Source organism: Falco punctatus, assembly GCF_963210335.1.
Source record: "Falco punctatus genome assembly, chromosome: 9".
In the NCBI taxonomy this organism is placed as follows: Eukaryota; Metazoa; Chordata; class Aves; order Falconiformes; family Falconidae; genus Falco; species Falco punctatus.
The window spans coordinates 53788662-53806528 of record NC_137589.1 but is presented as its reverse complement, the minus strand read 5'-3'; the positions used below and the strand labels follow the sequence as shown (position 1 = coordinate 53806528).

General features: G+C 49.9%; 1 protein-coding gene across 1 annotated transcript; it reads left to right on the top strand.

The window, feature by feature from the left end:
- The first annotated feature begins 183 nt into the window (after positions 1 to 183).
- On the top strand, positions 184 to 17154 carry ZER1 (zyg-11 related cell cycle regulator). The gene is made up of 16 exons (XM_080402617.1): positions 184 to 337; positions 5140 to 5401; positions 6271 to 6421; positions 6724 to 7160; positions 8625 to 8801; positions 9904 to 10018; positions 10488 to 10634; positions 10885 to 11058; positions 11831 to 12046; positions 12724 to 12765; positions 13121 to 13240; positions 13696 to 13811; positions 13951 to 14139; positions 15095 to 15192; positions 15644 to 15746; positions 16809 to 17154. The coding sequence occupies exons 2-16, from the start codon at positions 5244 to 5246 to the stop codon at positions 16864 to 16866; spliced, it is 2301 nt and encodes a 766-aa protein (XP_080258743.1). The 5' UTR covers positions 184 to 337; positions 5140 to 5243; the 3' UTR covers positions 16867 to 17154.
- The last annotated feature ends 713 nt before the right edge of the window (positions 17155 to 17867 follow it).

Sequence of the window (17867 nt, the reverse complement as noted above, 5' to 3'; positions counted from 1 at the left end):
GCGTCGCGTCACGTCCCCGCCAGGTCGCGGCGTGCGAGGGGGAGCTGGGGCCGCGAGAGCCCCGCGCTGCCGCCCGGCGCCGGGGAGCGGGAGCGGCGGGCGCGGCCCGCACGTTCCGGCCTGGCCGCTGTTTCCGGGGGGAAAGCGGCGGCGCTTCCGGTGCGGGCGGCCCGGCTGGCGGAAGTGACGGCGGGGTTTGTTGACAGCGGAGGCCGCGGCGGGGGGAGCGGGCCCGAGGAGGACGCGGACCCCCTGCCCGCCCCGGGGAGCGGCGCCGGGACCAGCCGGGACTCCCGCCGCCAGCTATCCGCCGCGCCGGGCGGGGGCCTGGCGCCAGGTGAGTGCCGGCGGCCCCCTCCTCAGTCCCACCCGCGGGGCTCGCCCTCCCCGGGGGCACCGGGCCTGCCCCGCCGAGGCGGAGGGAGGCAGCGCCGCCCCACGCGGAACCGCCGTCCCCGGCAGCGCCGCCCGGTGCCCGCCAGCGAAGCCCCCCTCCCCTGGGCAGCGACGCCGGGAGCCGCCGGGCAGGGCCCTGGGCCGCGGCAGCCCGGCCGGGGTGACCTCTGCGTGTCGCGGGAGCGCAGAGCCGGCCCACGGAGCGCGGCCGGCCATGTGGGGAGAGCGGCGGAGGGGCTGGGTCGGTGGCCGGAGCTGCCTGTGGGCTGGGGAGGGGGCTCACACCGGCTGTCAGAGCACTGCGGTCCTGCGGCGGCAGATCCCGGTGCCCGGGAGCAGTAACCCGGGGCTGCAGGGGCTGCCCACTTGGGCAGGTGACCTCTGGGGGAGAAATCGGTGATGGAATCCAGTGAGCCGAAGGAGCATCTGTACTGCAGGCAGGTACAGAGATCAGCCTGTTTCCTGGCTAGCAGGAGTTGCCTCATTTATAATGTCGGTCTCGGCAGGCTGACAAGTTTGAAAATTGCAATCTTTGCTGGGCACAGATTAGTTCCATCTACTTCAGTTTCCCTGCTGTAAGACAGGGATGGTATTTCCCCGCACAAGCTGCGATGACCCATCAATTAATAAAAAAGACAGTGATTTGCAGCTGCAAGATGCCAGCTAAAATGACAGTGCAGTTTTCCTTCAAAATGTAACCTCTGCCAAACTCTGCATTTACATTGAATTTGTTATTCTGAAGCATCGTAATCATTTCATGTCAGTGCATATTGTTTGCCCTCTCCTTGTCCAAGTCCCTCATTGTGGAAAAGTCAGCTTTGCCAATCGTTTTTGTAGCAACAGTGTAAACGTTATGTCGTTGGCGTGGAGCCATGGTGAGTCAGGCTTGGCTCTGGGCAGCCGCCTGGAGAGAGGGACTGGGAGAGAAGATCAGTCTGAAGTCCAAGGTAGAGAATACTGGCACAGGTGGCCCCAGGAGTGCCAAGAGCAGCCCCAAGCCTCGTGTGCCAGTGCAGCCTGAAACATCACAACAAATACAGACATAGCCTACATATAAGCATTATTTGCCAAAGAGACTGTCTGGGCCTGGAAGGCTGGTGATGGGGGAGAGTAAAGCTGCATGTACTGCGGCTTCCTTGGGGTCCACGGATGGTGGGAGGGGGCTGCTTCTGGGGGTGCTTGGGCATATAGCTTTTATATGCCTGCTCCTGTGTCTCCAAGGGACTCGATTCCTTCGTGCATTAAGATGGAGGCAAATCTATTGGAGAAATAAATTGGAAAAAATATCAGCAGCTGTAGTTCTAGTCACTTTTTGATTCTTACACTTGAATTTTCAGCATTTCACATATCTGTCTTTGACCCTTCAGAAGCACATATGCACTAGACAGTTCATTGCTCATCATCGGAAAGCACTGGTGACAGTCTGCTAGGCAGGCGGCTTGCTGATCTATTGCCTACGGAAAGCTGCCTGAGGATAATGATTAGGCAAATGTTAACGATTTGTCAGCATCTCTAGCTCATTTAATTTTATCAACACAGTGAGCTTATAACTAGAGACAGTATTGATCAGTGCAGCTATTGGCACTCTGGCTTCCATCTCCCCCTGCCCATGTGTTGTGTCTTGAGTCTAACGGAGGAGGGAGAGGCTAGCTCCTATTGTGTCCCGTACAAAGAGGTCACAGCAGCAGCTCTGGACACTGCTCAAATATCCATAATAAATCATGAGGACGAGTGCTTTTCTTTGGTGTTATTTCACTGGAATGGTTTAACCACTTTTCTCTATGTTAACCTTCTGTATGGGATTTTGTTGGTGGCTCACGGGGAGCTCAGAAATCAAAGGGCAGCTGATTTCTCCAGGGCTAGGATCAACCGGCTACATTGTGCTGGTCTCAGCAGCGAGGGAACAGAGGACTGTCAGAGCCACAGGAAGGCAGTCCTTGCCCTTTAGTGCTCTAAGCTGCTTGGACAAGTCCCAAGTACTGGCCGTTTCCAGCTGCACGTGATAACAGATTGTCAATGGGAATTTGTTTTTGAGTTCTCTGGCCATTGGTAGTAAACAGTAGAAGGACACTGGCTGCAGGGACCTCCTGTCTGATGGCACAGGGAACTGGTAGGGGTAGCAGAACATGCTTGCTGACCAGTTCAGATCTTCCTGTTGATCTTGCCTTTCTGGAAAGATTCTCTCAAGGAAGCTTCAGGCAAAATCTGCGAGAGAGACTCGTTCTGGAGGTGAAGCAGATTCATCTCCAGAACAGACATAGTGCAGAATGCAGAACAGCTTCCTCCTACCTGCATTCCCTTGGCCAGGCCCCACTGCCAGTGAGATGATACTCTGCACTCAGCAGCCCATTTCATCCTTCACTTCTCTCCTGACTTCCCTACACAGGAGAGCACTATGGATTATGGATTTTCAAAATCGAAGAGCCACCATTTTATTCATTTTCATTGTTTGTACTGCATGCATGTCAGAGGTCTCCAAGCTACCGTGGCACCCCTTGACAAGTCACATTTTATGTTACCATGACCCTAGCTCAGGACTCTGTGACCCAGCAGAGCAGGTTATACCCTTTAAACTATCTCTGATCAGGATGTTAAATACAATTTTTGTGATTGCTGAAGTTTGGGGGTTGGGTTTTTTTTCCCCCTCAGCATCTGCTTTTGCTTGGAGACCTTTTGCCTCTTGAGCCAAAACCAGCAGAGAACCTGTCTGAGCTCCCCACCGGAATGGCTGTTGAAAGCTGTAGGTCAGAACACAGTGGGTCAGAAGTTTGGGGTTGGAACATGATCCTGCCAGTTGCCTGCAGATGTATTTCCCAAAGGTGCTTATAGGAAAGCGAAACTATTCATCAAACGTGAGTAAAGCCAAAAGACAAGTCAAGCTCAGCACCAGTGCCTGCCTCTGCCAGTAAGGTTTTGTCCACTTACACTGGAACGCGAGGAGGCCTGGGGTGGGCATACCACAGGAGTGATCCAGCATGGCCGGTCCTGCATTGCTGAGTGAAGAGCCAGGGGAGATCCTGGCTTTTTGAGAGAATCCTTTCTGCATTGGTTAATTCCTTGGCCAGCTCTTTGCCCCGGCACTGAAGCACACCCTCAGAACAAGAATTCATGAAACACACAAGGAAGGAAGAAATGAGCTTTGATTTCCGACTTGTGCTGCCTTCATATTTGCATGGAAATCCATTCTGCAGCATGGGGAGGGATCAGAAGGCCAGGAGCCCAGGCTGCCAGGCAGGCTCAGTCAAGCTGTGCTCCTGTCACCCAAAGAGACCATTTGGTGCCCAAATTTGAAAGGTTACCTCATGCACAGCCTTGACTGATCCTTTGTGCTGGATCAGTCATTGCTGGTGTCATTGCCCAGGGTGTGGTGGAGCATTCGAAAGGGGAGAAGGGAAGGTGCTTGATCCACCCCGGGTGCCTTTGGGGATCGTGAGTAAGCTGAGGAGAGGGAGTCAAACTCTTCCGTCTTGTACCGATAACTGCAGGAATGAAAGAAAGGGAGCACACTTAGAGGCTTTAGAGAAGCAGAGAGCTGGAGACACAGACAAGTGTCCCGATCTGCACAGCTGCAGGATAAAGATCAGAAACAGAATATATTTAAGGAGATTTTGCAACAGCTTCCCCAGCAATGGCTGCTCAGCTGTGGCGCAGAGAATAGCGACCGACTCCATAGCACCGGTGTTCTCATTGCCAGCAGAGACATACTTATCAATAAGACACAGGTTTTACATCAGAAATAAACATTTCAACACAATTTTTGCGTGTCCCTAGAAATGCATAGACGCGTTCACATTAGGGTTACTTCTAATGTTATTTGACCCTTCGAAAGGGAAATGGCATTGTTGGCCTTCAGTCACTTCTGCTAAACACCCCCAAGGCTTCAGTGAGCCCCTCCTTCAGTGTCGGTGAGCGAGTCTTAATACTAGAGCCGTGAGATTTTTTTCAAATAAGAAAATAGACAAGAATAGCTTCCCCCAGTTGTCTGCCTTGCCTATCCTTCTTTGTCCCGTACTAAAAACGAAGGAGGGCAAAAAGTGTCTTGCCTTTTTCCAGGTTAGTCACTCACACCTTTTTGTGACAGGCTCGGAATGGTTTGGGTAAGCCCATCCCAGGGAGCCTGGTGTATAGGTGTCTGGCACATGCATAAACACGCACTGCACTCGGAGGGAAGCCAGACCAGTCCGTTGTCTTTCCCTCTGGCTTCTGATCCACTTCACGGTCTAGTTCAAGGGCTTGCACGAAGCTTCTGGCTTGGCAGTATGGAGAAACATTCGGCTTGAATGTGAAACTTGACTTGGAATGGTGGCAGTCCAAATTACAGGCACGAGATACTGGGCTACCAGATTGCACTGGGGCCAAACAAGGCACTGTCCTGCCAGTAAATTTTCTGGTGGTTGATCCAACCCGCCCTGAAGAAAGCCAAGCAACATGGTTTCTGCCGCTTCCCTTTCGGAGGGCCTTTGTCAGCCAGATAACCCCTGCAATCAGGAAACGTTTTCTTGCTGTGTAGCCTCATTTCTAAACACGTTTCATGTTAACTCATTCCCGCAGTATCCCCTGGGGGTGGGGATACCAAGGAATTAAGGGCATACTGCCAGAGCGGCCAAAATGCTGCAGGTTTTTTTGAGGTCAGCAAGTGATGGGCTGTAAATACAACTATCAACGTCCTGCTGGTACGACAGCTTTGTGTGTCAACGTGCCTTTCTCAATGTATCTTTTTTTTTTCCCCTCCTCTGCTTATAGCTGTCTTGATGTCCCTGTAATTTCATCCTGGAACTTCGTTTGAAGAAAGGATCTCCTGAATCAATAGCTTCCTTCTGGTCTTCCCTTCCCATAATTCCCCCAAGATGGCATCTGATAGCCCCGAGTCGCTAATGACCTTGTGCACAGATTACTGCCTTCGCAACTTGGAAGGGACTCTCTGCTACCTACTGGACAATGAAACTCTCCGGCTCCATCCTGACATCTTCTTGCCAAGCGAGATTTGTGACAAACTTGTCAACGAGTACGTTTCAGGCCTGTAGAGAAGCTGTTGTCTGGTTTGGGAGCAAGCTGGGAGTTCAGGGAAGGAGGAGTATAGTTCTCTAAAAGGATTGATAGAAAAGCAGGAAAAAAATGGGGAAGAATCCCCAGGGCTGGTTTGTTGGTGGTTGGTTTTTTTTTTTCTAGTTGATCCTCATATTGGAAATAAGGATTTGCAGAAGGAAGCATCCCCAGGGGTTACAGTACTGCTATATGTATTTTTAGTTTCTGTGGAAATCACCATTTCAACATAGGTAAACCCAGAGCAAAAGTCGTGGCTTCTTCCAAGAACACCAGTAAGCCAAGGAGTCTTCCCACTTCCCACCACTAAAGCGTTGCAACTCTCAAACCAGAGAAATGAGAGTGCAAAGTGCTAACAGATGTTAAATGTTAAGGCTGCTACTCCCATAGCTTTACAAAGCAACCCGTTTCCAGGGTTTTATATAATTTGGCTATCACAGTCTCTCTTGGCTGAACTCCTGCCCACAAAGTCTGGCAGAGAACTTTGGCCCGCTAATTTTCGGAAAAATGAAAAAAAAAAAAAAAATCAAATTACTAGCTTTAAACAGCTAGGGAAAAGAATCCTGGAGTCTGTGCTTGCCAGAATCCGGTTTGCTCACACACACACAACTTTGCACAAATCTTTGCCTGAGATTTTCCCAAGGATCATTAGTTCTGTGCAAGAAGAGATAATAGGCCAGCTCCCTTTACCCCAAAGGCTATTCTGGATCATCAGGAGGAAGTCTGTGTGTGCCTATGCGCTTGGTCACGTTTTCTTGTAACCAGTGAAGGCGCTGGAGCTGTAGCTGAGCTTTTGTGTGGTGCTGTGCTAATGCCATTGCCCCAATACAGGTACGTGGAGTTGGTGAAGACGGACAGCATCTTTGAACCCCATGAAAGCTTCTTCACCCTGTTCTCAGATCCTCGGAGCACCAGGCTGGCTCGGATCCACTTGCGGGAACAGATTGTGCAGGACCAGGACCTGGAGGCCATCAGGAAGCAGGTGGTATTGCACTGACAGCCTCCAGCTGCCACTTTGCCTAGCAGCACGGCTGCATGGGCACCAGCTAGAATCCCAGCCACTCAGAGATTCGCAAGACTCTGTCCTTCACTGTCCAAATTTTCTTTGGGAGAGCCTTAGCTTCTCCCTTCTCGGCTCCCAGAGCCGCTGTATGGATTGGGATGGGGGCACTGGTCAGGTTTGGTGGTGTATGGTCTCAGGCTCTCCCAGTGGGAGGTGGTGTAGCAAGCAGGGTGGCCACTGTGCCCATGAAGTATTTCTAACTTTGGTTTCCCATCTTCCAGGATCTTGTTGAGCTCTACCTGACTAACTGTGAGAAGCTGACAGCCAAGAGTCTGCAAACCTTGGTGAGCTTCAGCCACACACTTATCTCCCTTAGCCTCTTTGGCTGCTGTAATATCTTCTACGAGGAGGAGAACCCTGGAGGCTGTGAAGATGACTGTTTGGTGAACCCCACTCGCCAGGTCTTGGTCAAGGACTTTACTTTTGAAGGCTTTAGCCGCTTGCGCTTCCTGAACCTGGGCCGCTTGATCGAAGGGGTAAACGTGGAAACGTTGCTTCGGCCTTTGGCCTCCCTTGCAGCTCTTGATCTCTCTGGGATCCAGCTGAATGATGTGGGGTTTCTGACCCAGTGGAAGGACAGTCTGGTTTCCTTAGTGCTTTACAACATGGACCTTTCAGAGGAGCACATCCAAGTGATCGCACAGCTTCACAAGCTCAGGTCAGCAGATCTGTTCTTCCTTGTTTATCCTTCTCCCACTGATAGGGAAAGATCTTGTAAGAATGGTCTACTTGCCTGCTAACAGAGAGCCACCCACTGCTGCTTTCAAGTTACAAGCCTTCCTGTGAACAGGCTCACTCATTGACTCGCTATCCGTATCTGACATGTCTAAAGCCAGCCTGTGTTTTGCTCGGAAAAGACACCACTTAGCAGAAACTCCCTCTCAGAAAAACAAAAAACACCACACACTCAAACCACCACACACCAAAGAAAGAAGAAAAACCCCAAACCAAACCAAAACTAACCACTCCCTCTAGCCGAACAAAAAAGAACAGCTAAATACCTGAGAGATGGGGAAAAAAAATTACTACGTATGTGTACATAAACCAATATAGTGATAATCATACTGTGAAGCTCAGTCCTCCAAACCGCTTGTCAAACAGGAATGTCCAAAGTTTAAGCCTGCCTCTGAGGTAAAACCTGGAAAAAAACTCTGAGCGCGGACTGTCTGCTCGGTGCGCTCTGTGGAAGCACACTGTGCATGGATGGTGCAACCAAGGGAGCGAGCAGCGTAAATAAATAGGCAGGCAGTGTTGGCAGTAAAACGACTTCCTGAAACGGAGCTGAGACAATTGCTATTCAAACTGCACAGTGGTATCAGGAAAGGGATCCAGGGCTTCCTAAGCCTTACTAGTCACAGGAAGGATGCTGTGCAATGGCTTTAGTATCGTCTCTACTGACTGCAGGCACTAGGGGGTACCATGTTAACGTAGGGCCTGGAGTCTCGGGGAACGTCCTGAATAACATTTTATAAATCCAAGTACTTAAACTCCCAGTGACTTGCAGTGAAACTTGGTCTACAACAAGTAGAAGACACTTTTGTGAGTGGGATGTTGGCAGTTTCGAAGTCTCTCAAGGGTCTGCGCTACTGTTTGGCAGGCAAGAGCAGCCCCTGTCCTGCACATGATGGCTGGTCAGTTTGTCCCACCACTCCCTTAGCGTCAGGGTTTCCCCAAAACTTAAGCAATTAAATACTGGAATGAAGTCACGGCAGTGTAATAGCCTGGAGTGGAAAAAATATAAGGTTGGGGAAGCAGACAAGAACTCATGTAACCATTTGTGGGATAAGGCAACGTATGTTTCTGGACATGCGAAGATCCTCTAGAGCATCTTCATCACCAGGCAGAAATGCTTAGGTGGCTGCTGTGATGGAGCTTGGGAGCAATTTCCTTTGTGGCCAGATGATTTGTTGTGCTCCATTCTAAGTAGACCTCCAGCAGATATCTGCATGCTTCAGTTAGACACAGGGCCAGATCCTAGAGAACCACATTCCTGTGTCTTGTGAAGGAAATAATCATAACAAAGAAGTAATAATCACACTTGGCTTGTCATCTTCCTCCGGTAGAGAGGCGGAAGCCCCAGACAACGCTTTCCAGGCTCTGAGATGCTCTCTGTCATTTGCAGGCACTTGGATATCTCCCGAGACCATCTGTCCAGTTATTACAAATTCAAGCTGACCCGGCGAGTTCTAAACCTGTTTGTGGAAAACTTGGTAAACCTCACTTCGCTCGATATCTCAGGGCACACCATGCTGGAGAACTGCACTATCCCAAGCATGGAGGAGAAGATGGGCCAGACAAGGTAAGGAGACAGCAGTTACTGAGGTCTGCTTGGGTGGATGGATTAGGCAAGGATGAATTATGAACAGTTCCCTCTAGGCTTCCATATTCTGTAGGTCTAATTAATGCTAAAAAGCATCCCCTGATGGTAAAGGCTGGTATGGAAATCAGCTGTGACTCCTGTACATGACAGGTGTAAGGACTTACAAGAGTAGTAAAGGATTCATCCTATCTGCCTGCCATGCATGTCTGAAGAAGTATTTCTGTCCTTTTCCACACACATTCTTCCAGGGCTCTCTTGCAGTAGTTAATGTTTTTTTTCTGAAGGGACTCCAAAGCCTTTTAAACATTTTCTACACAAAACATTCTTACCCTCACTGAAATTCAGGCTTTTCCGAAACAGAAGACTTCTATACCAAGTCAATACACTGGCATTCATAGGAGGGCTGAGTGTTTTAGGAACTTAGAATCTAAAGGCATATTTTCAGATTTGACCTGGATACTGGGCAGATCAACCTTTGAAAATCCTGGTGCACCTCAGTAGAGGCATACCTAGAGGTCTGGCTTTCCAGATCAGCCAAGAACTCGACACTCCTATTCCCTGAGCACTTGGTGAACAAAAGCAAACAAGTGGGACAGTACTGGCTCCTTGCCGCCAGAGCTGGTGAAAAAAATACCGGCTCTTGATCAATAAGGAAGATGGCAGCAAAACTAGTGTTCTTGCATGATCACGGAAGCAGACTAACATGTCTTATCAGATGACATGCAATCCAGTTTGTGAATGCTTTGGATCAGTGAAGTCCACGGCCCTTTTCTAAAAGGAAGTGTTCACCCCAGCTAGTGGGTTTCCAGACACATTCTACCTGGGAAAGCTGCATTCTGTCCGTCTGAATTCTTACAGCTGTTCTGTTCAACACGTTCAGCCTTTCGCTCGGGATCACCTGGGATGAATGTCGAATGTTACATTTAGGAAAAGCTAGCCAGTGTAACCACAATGTAGCTATTATCGCTCTAGTTATGAAGCAGTAGGCTCAGAGTGAATGGAGGGCCGACAGCTGCCTCTGTGGCAGGAGACACCTGAAGAAACACAGTACTGACCCAAGTGATGTTTTTCCCCCCTTCAGCATTGAGCCAGCAAAGAGCAGCATTGCTCCCTTCCGGGGTCTGAAACGACCGCTCCAGTTCTTGGGCCTTTTTGAAACATCGCTGTGCCGCCTGACACATATTCCAGCCTACAAGGTAACAAGGCCACAAGAATATTGGTTGGTAGGTGCTTGGTCGGAGTTGAAAGAACATGAAAATTACTGGCTGCCAGTACAGTGGAGTTCTTCAGGTCTCGGGTGCTCTGGCCTTTCAATTGCTAACACTTGATAATGCAGGGAAACCGCCAAAGGCAAGACCTGTACCCCATGTGGCTTTTACAAGGGTTAAAACCCCATACCTCTGTAAGAGGGCCATGAAAAAAACATCCTGCCTAAGGACCAGGACATCTGTAACTACAAAAAGATTATTTAAGACAGTAGGAGCCTTGCTTGTGACTAGCATCCTAGAAGTGTCACTAGAAGTGACTCAACTTCTTTGCTCCCATCCTGGGCCTAATCCTACTAGCAGGGTGGAGGGAAGTTGTACCCTTCGACCTTTCAGAGTTCCCTTCTCACGTTCATTTTCCTCCTTCATAATTTCTTCCCTTTTTGTTCCTCCGTGCCAGGTGAGTGGAGACAAGAATGAAGAGCAAGTCCTGAACGCTATCGAGGCTTACACTGAACACAGACCAGAAATCACTTCCCGGGCCATCAACCTCCTTTTTGACATTGCCCGTATTGAACGCTGCAGCCAGCTGCTGCGAGCCCTTCAGGTAAGCCCCACGCTAGCATTCACCTCACCCTGACAAGGGAAAGTTTGCGGTCTCAGTCATTCCTCACCCTGGGATGCCATATCAGGCCATTCTGGAGAAAGTTCCAGTAGTGCAGTGGAACTGTGTCCCTTCATGTCATAAGCATGTTCCGGCAGTGCCTGGGCCGCACGTTCCTTGCGGGCTTGTAACAGTCATTCCAAGGCTCAACAGCAAGTCAGTGGCACTCAAGCTTCATGTCGCTTCTCTGCAGCTGGTGATCACAGCCCTCAAGTGCCACAAAGATGACAAAAACATCCAGGTGACGGGCAGCGCAGCACTGTTCTACTTGACCAATTCTGAGTACCGCATGGAGCAGAGTGTAAAGCTGCGGCGCCAGGTCATCCAGGTGGTGCTGAACGGCATGGAGTCCTACCAGGAAGTCACAGTAAGGGCAGCCCAGCCTCCTTCAGCTCCCTTAGTCCACCTTCCCTGTATCAAGTCTTTAGCCTGCTGTTAGCATCTGTCTTCTGAGCCCCCAGGACGTTAGCTAAGGCAGACACCAGAGAAGCTGGTGCCCAGATCTGATCCTTGCCCTCACTCATGGCTTAGCGGTGGACTTGGCAGCATTAGGTTTATGGTTGGATTCAGTGATCTTAAAGGTCTTTTCCAACCTAAATAATTCTGTGATGGCATGCAGGGTGCTCCTTAGCCACGTGATGTTCTCCAGAACAAGGGGGAAAGAAGTGATGATAGCAAGGCTCCTTTTTATCCAATGATAGTGGTCAAAGGGTATATCCGACATACAGCAGAGATGTCCAGCGCTCACTGTGGGGTGAAAAGGGTGTGGGGTGTTGAGTCAACAGATGGAAACATTATCCCACTGCACTGTACTGGAATACGTAGCTGACATTATGATGCCACTGGGTTGCAGAATGGAGACTGCTGCATAGGGGGCTTCCAGGCAGCAAGGAGCTGGCTTGGAAAGTGATGGGCACTGGGTGATTGGTGGCCCTGTGAGACTAGAGTGACAGGGAGAGAGAAGAGGGTACCAGTAGAGCACAGCTAAAGCACAGTGCTAGATAGGAGGGTAGCAGAAATTGTAATGGTTGTGCTCAAGCAGAAAGATGGTTTCAGTACCAAGCAGCAAGAAGACGTGAGGTGATGGGGTCCATGTTTTCGTAGCCACTTGGCTCAGTATTTGCTTCCTTTTGACCCAGGTACAGCGAAACTGCTGCTTGACACTGTGTAACTTCAGCATTCCTGAGGAGCTGGAGTTCCAGTACCGCCGAGTCAATGAGCTGCTGCTGAACATCCTCAACCAGAGCCGGCAGGATGAGTCTATTCAGCGCATCGCTGTGCACCTCTGTAACGCTCTGGTCTGCCAGGTGGACAACGATCATAAGGAAGCTGTGGGCAAGATGGGGTTTGTCATGGTTGGTATGGTCCCAAGACATCTACTTATCCTTAACCCAAGCTAGCACAATTCCCTTGCAGCAGTCCGCCAAACACATCCAGCCAGTGCGCCAACCTTGCAGTGTTACAGGAGGGAGCTAGCATCCCAGCAGTGCCAGACTTTCCTGGAACCCGCCCCTCCACGTGGCATCTTTTACTTGCTTGCTAGCACAAAAGGTCACGATCTCAGAGGCGGGCTGTCTGCGGGAGCAGGGAAGCAGCATAACCTTGTATCTTGCCTCTTCACCAGAGCTGGCACCACCTCGTGACTACCTCCTGCATCTCCCCGAGTTTGCATCAACTTCCCAACTCTTGTCAGCCTGTATCCCTCACCTTTTCAAAGAGCTGCAAAAGCCACTGCTTTGGTGCAGTTATACCACATTCAGGACTTGTATCATACAGATCAAGACTGACTTGGCTGCAAACTCGACAGCTTGGGAACTGTGACATATAGTTCAGTTCTGTGGATACTTGCAACGTTGAGCATAACCCAGTCCTACTGATTTAGGGAAAGAGATACTGCATCCGTTCTCTACAAAGGATCAAAATTGCATACGGCTGCAAATGGGCTGCAGCCAGCCCTGCAGTGCTACAGCGGTTAGCTTTAGCTCTGTGATTCTTCAACTGTTTCTCACTCTTCCCTTTCCTCTGCCCACAGACAATGCTGAAGTTGATTCAGAAGAAGCTGGCTGATAAAACGGTGAGTATTTCCCCAAAAAACGTATACATAGAGTATTTTTTTCTTCAGTCTGACTTAGGCATGAAGGTCAGTCCAGAGCGCCAGCTCAGCTTCTCTAAAAAACAAGACATCTCAGCTGATGCTGCAGAATTTCCTGTCTCAGGGTGAAGGCAAGGGAATGTCCCTCCACTGTTTGCTGGGAGGCAAAAAAATTAAACAAAAAACTCACTTGCTGGCAAGTTGAAAGTGAACAATGAGGTTTTATTACCTTTGAAGCCATTGAGGGTGATACCAGAGAGGAAACACGAGTGGCTGGTTTGCGCTGGGCTCCCAAGTTAGCAAAGCTCTTTCTGTCCCTTTCTCCTCGGCTCTGTAGTGTGATCAGGTGATGGAGTTCTCCTGGAGTGCCCTCTGGAACATCACTGATGAAACCCCTGATAACTGCGAGATGTTCCTTAACTACAGTGGCATGAAACTGTTCTTGGAGTGCTTGAAAGTAAGTACACCTGGTTTTCTCTAGAGGAACACTGGTGTTAGCAGCAGAGGTGCAGGTGCCTGGGCAGGATCCCTGACCACACTAATCTATAAATGGTACTTCCTATGTTGGTCAAACAGAAAAAGCTTGCATTTTTGCTTCTTCCTCATGTCTGTCCACCCAACCAGTAGAAGAACAGAGAAACTTACACTCAACATCCCTTCCTCTTTCCCCATCTTGTGTACAGTTACCCTTAGGCAGAGCAGCAGTGAGTAGTGGGCTCTGGCCTCAATTCTCTCATCTCACATGCATCTTTGACACTAGAAATCCCATTTGGCATCTGCTAAAGCATCATTGCTGGCTAATCAAAAACCCTCGGCCTTTCTACATGTGCTGTACAACCTTTCTTCAGGGTTGCTTGTTCTCAACCTCTCTGTAGCCCTACTTTTGTATAATCCTGTTGTTTGCTTACCTAGGAGTTCCCAGAGAAACAGGAGCTGCATCGCAACATGCTGGGTCTCCTGGGCAATGTAGCAGAGGTGAAGGAGCTCCGCCCGCAGCTCATGACCTCCCAGTTCATCAGTGTGTTCAGGTGAGTGCCTGGCTAACGAACAGCTGGGTTGGGGCAGGGAGAATGCTCTGGAGCTCTGCTCCTGAATCACTGGGGACTTTTAAACCTTTGGTTTGAAAGGTGCATCAGCACCTCTAAATGATCTCTTCTCCCTTGGCAGCAACCTGCTGGAGAGCAAAGCAGATGGGATTGAGGTATCCTATAATGCCTGCGGGGTGCTCTCCCATATCATGTTTGATGGTCCAGAGGCTTGGGGTATATGTGAGCCCCACCGAGAGGAAGTTGTAAAGAGGATGTGGGCAGCCATCCAGAGCTGGGATATCAACTCCAGGAGAAATATCAATTACAGGTGAGGAGTAGAAAGATGGCGCACTCACCTAGGAGCCAGGATGATCACAGGAGGCAAGCACCAACAGAGAAGGGAAGAGGGGTAGCCTAGCACGGAGGCTCTGTTTAGGGTGAAGGAGAAACATCCTCAGGGAGATGCTCTTTAGTACAGGTTTTACATCTTCCTTTGAAACATGTTGAAATTGGACACCTTGCCTGGCAATTCCTATGGAAGAAGTGTGGGACCCCAACAGAATCCCTCCCATGTGTTTCTGGTGAAATTGCATAGTTCAGGAGACCTGTGATCTGACTGTCTGGGACTGCCTAAACATTTTCCTCCAAGACTGTCCTTTGCACCTCCTTAAGTCTGTTTGCTTGTGCAAGTCATGTGGATTGCTGTAGCTTTCACTCTGCTCTGGGCGTATTTAGACACAGTTCCCAGAAATCCCTTCAAGGGTTAATACAGCTGGTGGAATCCTCCAAAGCCCTTCCTGTATCAGGTGCTCTGTATTCCCTTAGTGCTTGCCAGGGATCTAGAACGAATGGCATTCCAGTGCCTGTTCTGTGGTGTAGACACATTATCGTTGCCAGAAGAAACGCAGCACCCGTTGCACGTGAGCAGCCAGCTTTGGCTGGGCACAGCGTCGCTCTGGCCCCTCTACGGATGGAGCAGTGCGGCTGCGTTTCGGCTGTCACGAGGAAATCGCTGACAGAGGGTGGAAATCAGTTCCCGGGCTCGATTGCACTTGTCGCAGCTCTTTATCTGGGCAGTGTGTTTGTGGCAAGGTGCTAGGGCCTGTCACCCTGCCAGCGCTGCCGCGTGACACAGCCTTCGCCGTTGGTGCCAGAACCTTTGACATGCCAGCGGATTTACTGCTGGGGTACCTGTGAGCGCAGTTTGTACTGCTTTCAGTGGCAAAGGTGCTGAGTGAAGCAGCTCCTGGATTTTTAACAGCTTCTGCAATGTTTCCGTGCAGGTCATTTGAACCAATCCTTCGACTTCTTCCGCAAGGGATCTCCCCAGTCAGCCAGCACTGGGCTACCTGGGCACTGTACAACCTGGTCTCCGTCTACCGTAAGTTTCCTTTTCGAAATCACGTCCGCTGCACTGTGAAGGCTGAGGGTGTGGATCTGAGCGTGTTAGCGGAAAAAGCTTTCCTGGTGCAGCTGTGCAGGTAGAGAGAACCTTCCCTGAATGGTGCGGGAATGGCCGGGCAGCACGGCCAAACGAGAAACAATGAGGCTCGGTGTGTAGGAAGCGGCTTCAATGTTTTGATCCTTCTGGCCCCACTCTTACGTTCTCAGCCGTTTTGTCTGTCCTCACAGCTGGGGCACCCCTAGCAGGCTGGCTTCATAAAAAAGAAGTTTTGTGGCTTCTCAGGCCGCAGGCTTCTCCTTCCCCTCCGGCTGCCCTTTGCACCACTCTTGTGAAGGTTCACAAGGCTCTGTAAGGTTCACAAGGCTCTGTAAGGTTCACAAGGCTCTGTAAGGTTCACAAGGCTCTGTTTTACTCTTTTTCCCTGCAGCTGACAAGTACTGCCCACTGCTGATCAAAGAAGGCGGGATTCCCCTTCTGAAGGACATGATTAAAATGGCCTCGGCACGGCAGGAGACCAAGGAAATGGCCCGGTAGGAAACCAGCGCGCTGTCATCGAACGTTCGGTTTAGCTTTACTTTAGGGTTTATTCTTCTACCTCAAGCAAGGCTCCCAAAGAAAGGCCTGCGCTGGTGTGCTCAAGGGGTAAGAAGCAGAGCAGGAAAAACGAGGATGAAAGCAGAAGAGCAGTGAGGGTTCGGAGTCGGGCAGTACACACAGGTCATTCAGCGCTGGTGGGTGCGGGGCACCTTGGTTATGGAAGTGGCTGGTGGGACAGGGGAGCCACACGGCTAACTGCATCTCTTAGGCCCATAGTCCCCAGCCAGCACCGGTCTCCGTACTGGGGAGGGTTCCCTGGCTCCACACTTGTACTGGCCTGTCACTGCACTTGCTGACTGCAGTTAAAATGAGAGGATTATTTCAAAAGGTGGAAGAGTCCATCACCTTTGTGGTGTGCTGTGTGACCTTCCTTTGGGGTCATTCTTTCAGAGTTTTAAAAGCCAGCTGCGGTTTCTAATCGTTGGCAGTCTGAGAGGCAGGATTTCGTACCTGCGGGATGAATATAAAAGAGAGGCAGAGAGGGGCTGGGAATACGCACCTTGTGGGCGGGCGGCAGGCATTCCCCGTCACTGGAGGGTTGCTAAATGCTGGAGGTGACTGAAGCCTGCAGGAGACTATCACGGGCAGGTCGTGTACGGGGATGGTAGAGTGCAAGAACGGTGAATAAATAGGAAAAGCAGGGACAGATGACATCAGAGTGAATGACAAACATTTGTTTGCGTGTGTTTCCCGATGTGATTCGAAGTTACCCGATGATTCGGATATGGGGGTGAGGAATGAACGGTCACGTACGGATCTGGATCTGTACTAACATGGCTTGAAATTCCAAGGGGGTGAACTGGGAGCCCTAAGCTGCTTTTGTGGAGAATACTGGTTTTGACACCAGTTGATGCTTATCTCAGAAGAGACTGCCTGCTGCGCACAGCATCCATCTACCTCGCGAGCAAGCCTGTTGGACAGTTCTTACGTTGCTGTCCCACAGCTATCGTGCAATGAGCTTTAAACTAAACCCTCTCTCCTTGTTTTGTCCATAGGAAAGTTATAGAGCACTGCAGTAACTTTAAGGAGGAGAACATGGACACTTCCAGATAGAGGCAATCGTCTCGTGCCTCTCGCCAGCACTGTATCCAGCTTCTCTCTAATTCACTGTACATAGGGAGGACTCTTTCTTACCAACTTGCCTGTTGGAAGGAAACTTCATGTGTGTGTGTGAGACCCTCAGTAGATGAAGGTGAACAGGGGAGGGGGGAGGGACTTTTTGCACAACAAAATGCTTTCCTTAAATTAGTGGACTTTTTTGTTATGAAGTTTCAGGTTGAAGTTCTGTGTGTATGATTTCTGTATAAAAAGAAAACAAAAAACAAAGACAACTACATCATGTATCGTTTAACCTTTTTATTTTAGACCACACAGAGAGCCTCAAATGACCATGAGCTTGAAGACCTAGTTGTGTGATCGCTAGTGTGACATTTTGATCTCCCACTTTTTAGAAAATTCCCTTTTGCTGTATTGCATGAGGTCCTGTAATGTCTGCAAGAACACCAGTCCTGAATTGGTATCGGCTGCTCGATGGGGCTACAGGCAGCGATGAGTTACTTATTTGGTTAAAGAGGTTGGGGGACACAATACCAGAGAGTTAGACCAAAAGAACTAACCTTTTTAGTGATCCTTGTAAATGGAGGAAATGGGGAAGAAAGATCTTTCAAGCCAATTCGCTCCTTAAGGTTTTTTTTAATAGAAGACTCACATTAATGGAAGGGTTGGTAACTCTGCATGGGTCGTTGGGAAGATGTTCCCATTCAAGTAAAGAGGTCTGGTTTGTCCCCTTTGGTGGTACAGTAGGATCTGCCAGCCCACCCAGCCTGATGAGGTCAGGGATGACCAGTAAAACCAGTTAGACATTCTTGGCAACACAGAGCTTTTCTCTCTAAGGGAGCCTGTGCAACAAGGAACAAAATTTGTTCACAAAGGGCTACACATCTTCATTCCAGTTCTTCACCCCCTTTTTAGTTGTGTTCTATTTTATGGGGAAGGGCTACAAATGCCAGAGAGCGTTTCCCCTCCGCATAATACGCTCTACCAGGCCCTAGTCT

What these genes read in the sequence shown, in the direction of transcription:
- ZER1 (XM_080402617.1), top strand. Translation starts at nt 5,244, where the DNA reads ATGGCATCTGATAGCCCCGAGTCGCTAATGACCTTGTGCACAGATTAC. An exon ending in GAGAAGATGGGCCAGACAAG is followed by an intron (nt 8,802 to 9,903) that starts GTAAGGAGACAG and finishes TCCCCCCTTCAG; the next exon opens with CATTGAGCCAGCAAAGAGCA. An exon ending in AGGAGAAATATCAATTACAG is followed by an intron (nt 14,140 to 15,094) that starts GTGAGGAGTAGA and finishes GTTTCCGTGCAG; the next exon opens with GTCATTTGAACCAATCCTTC.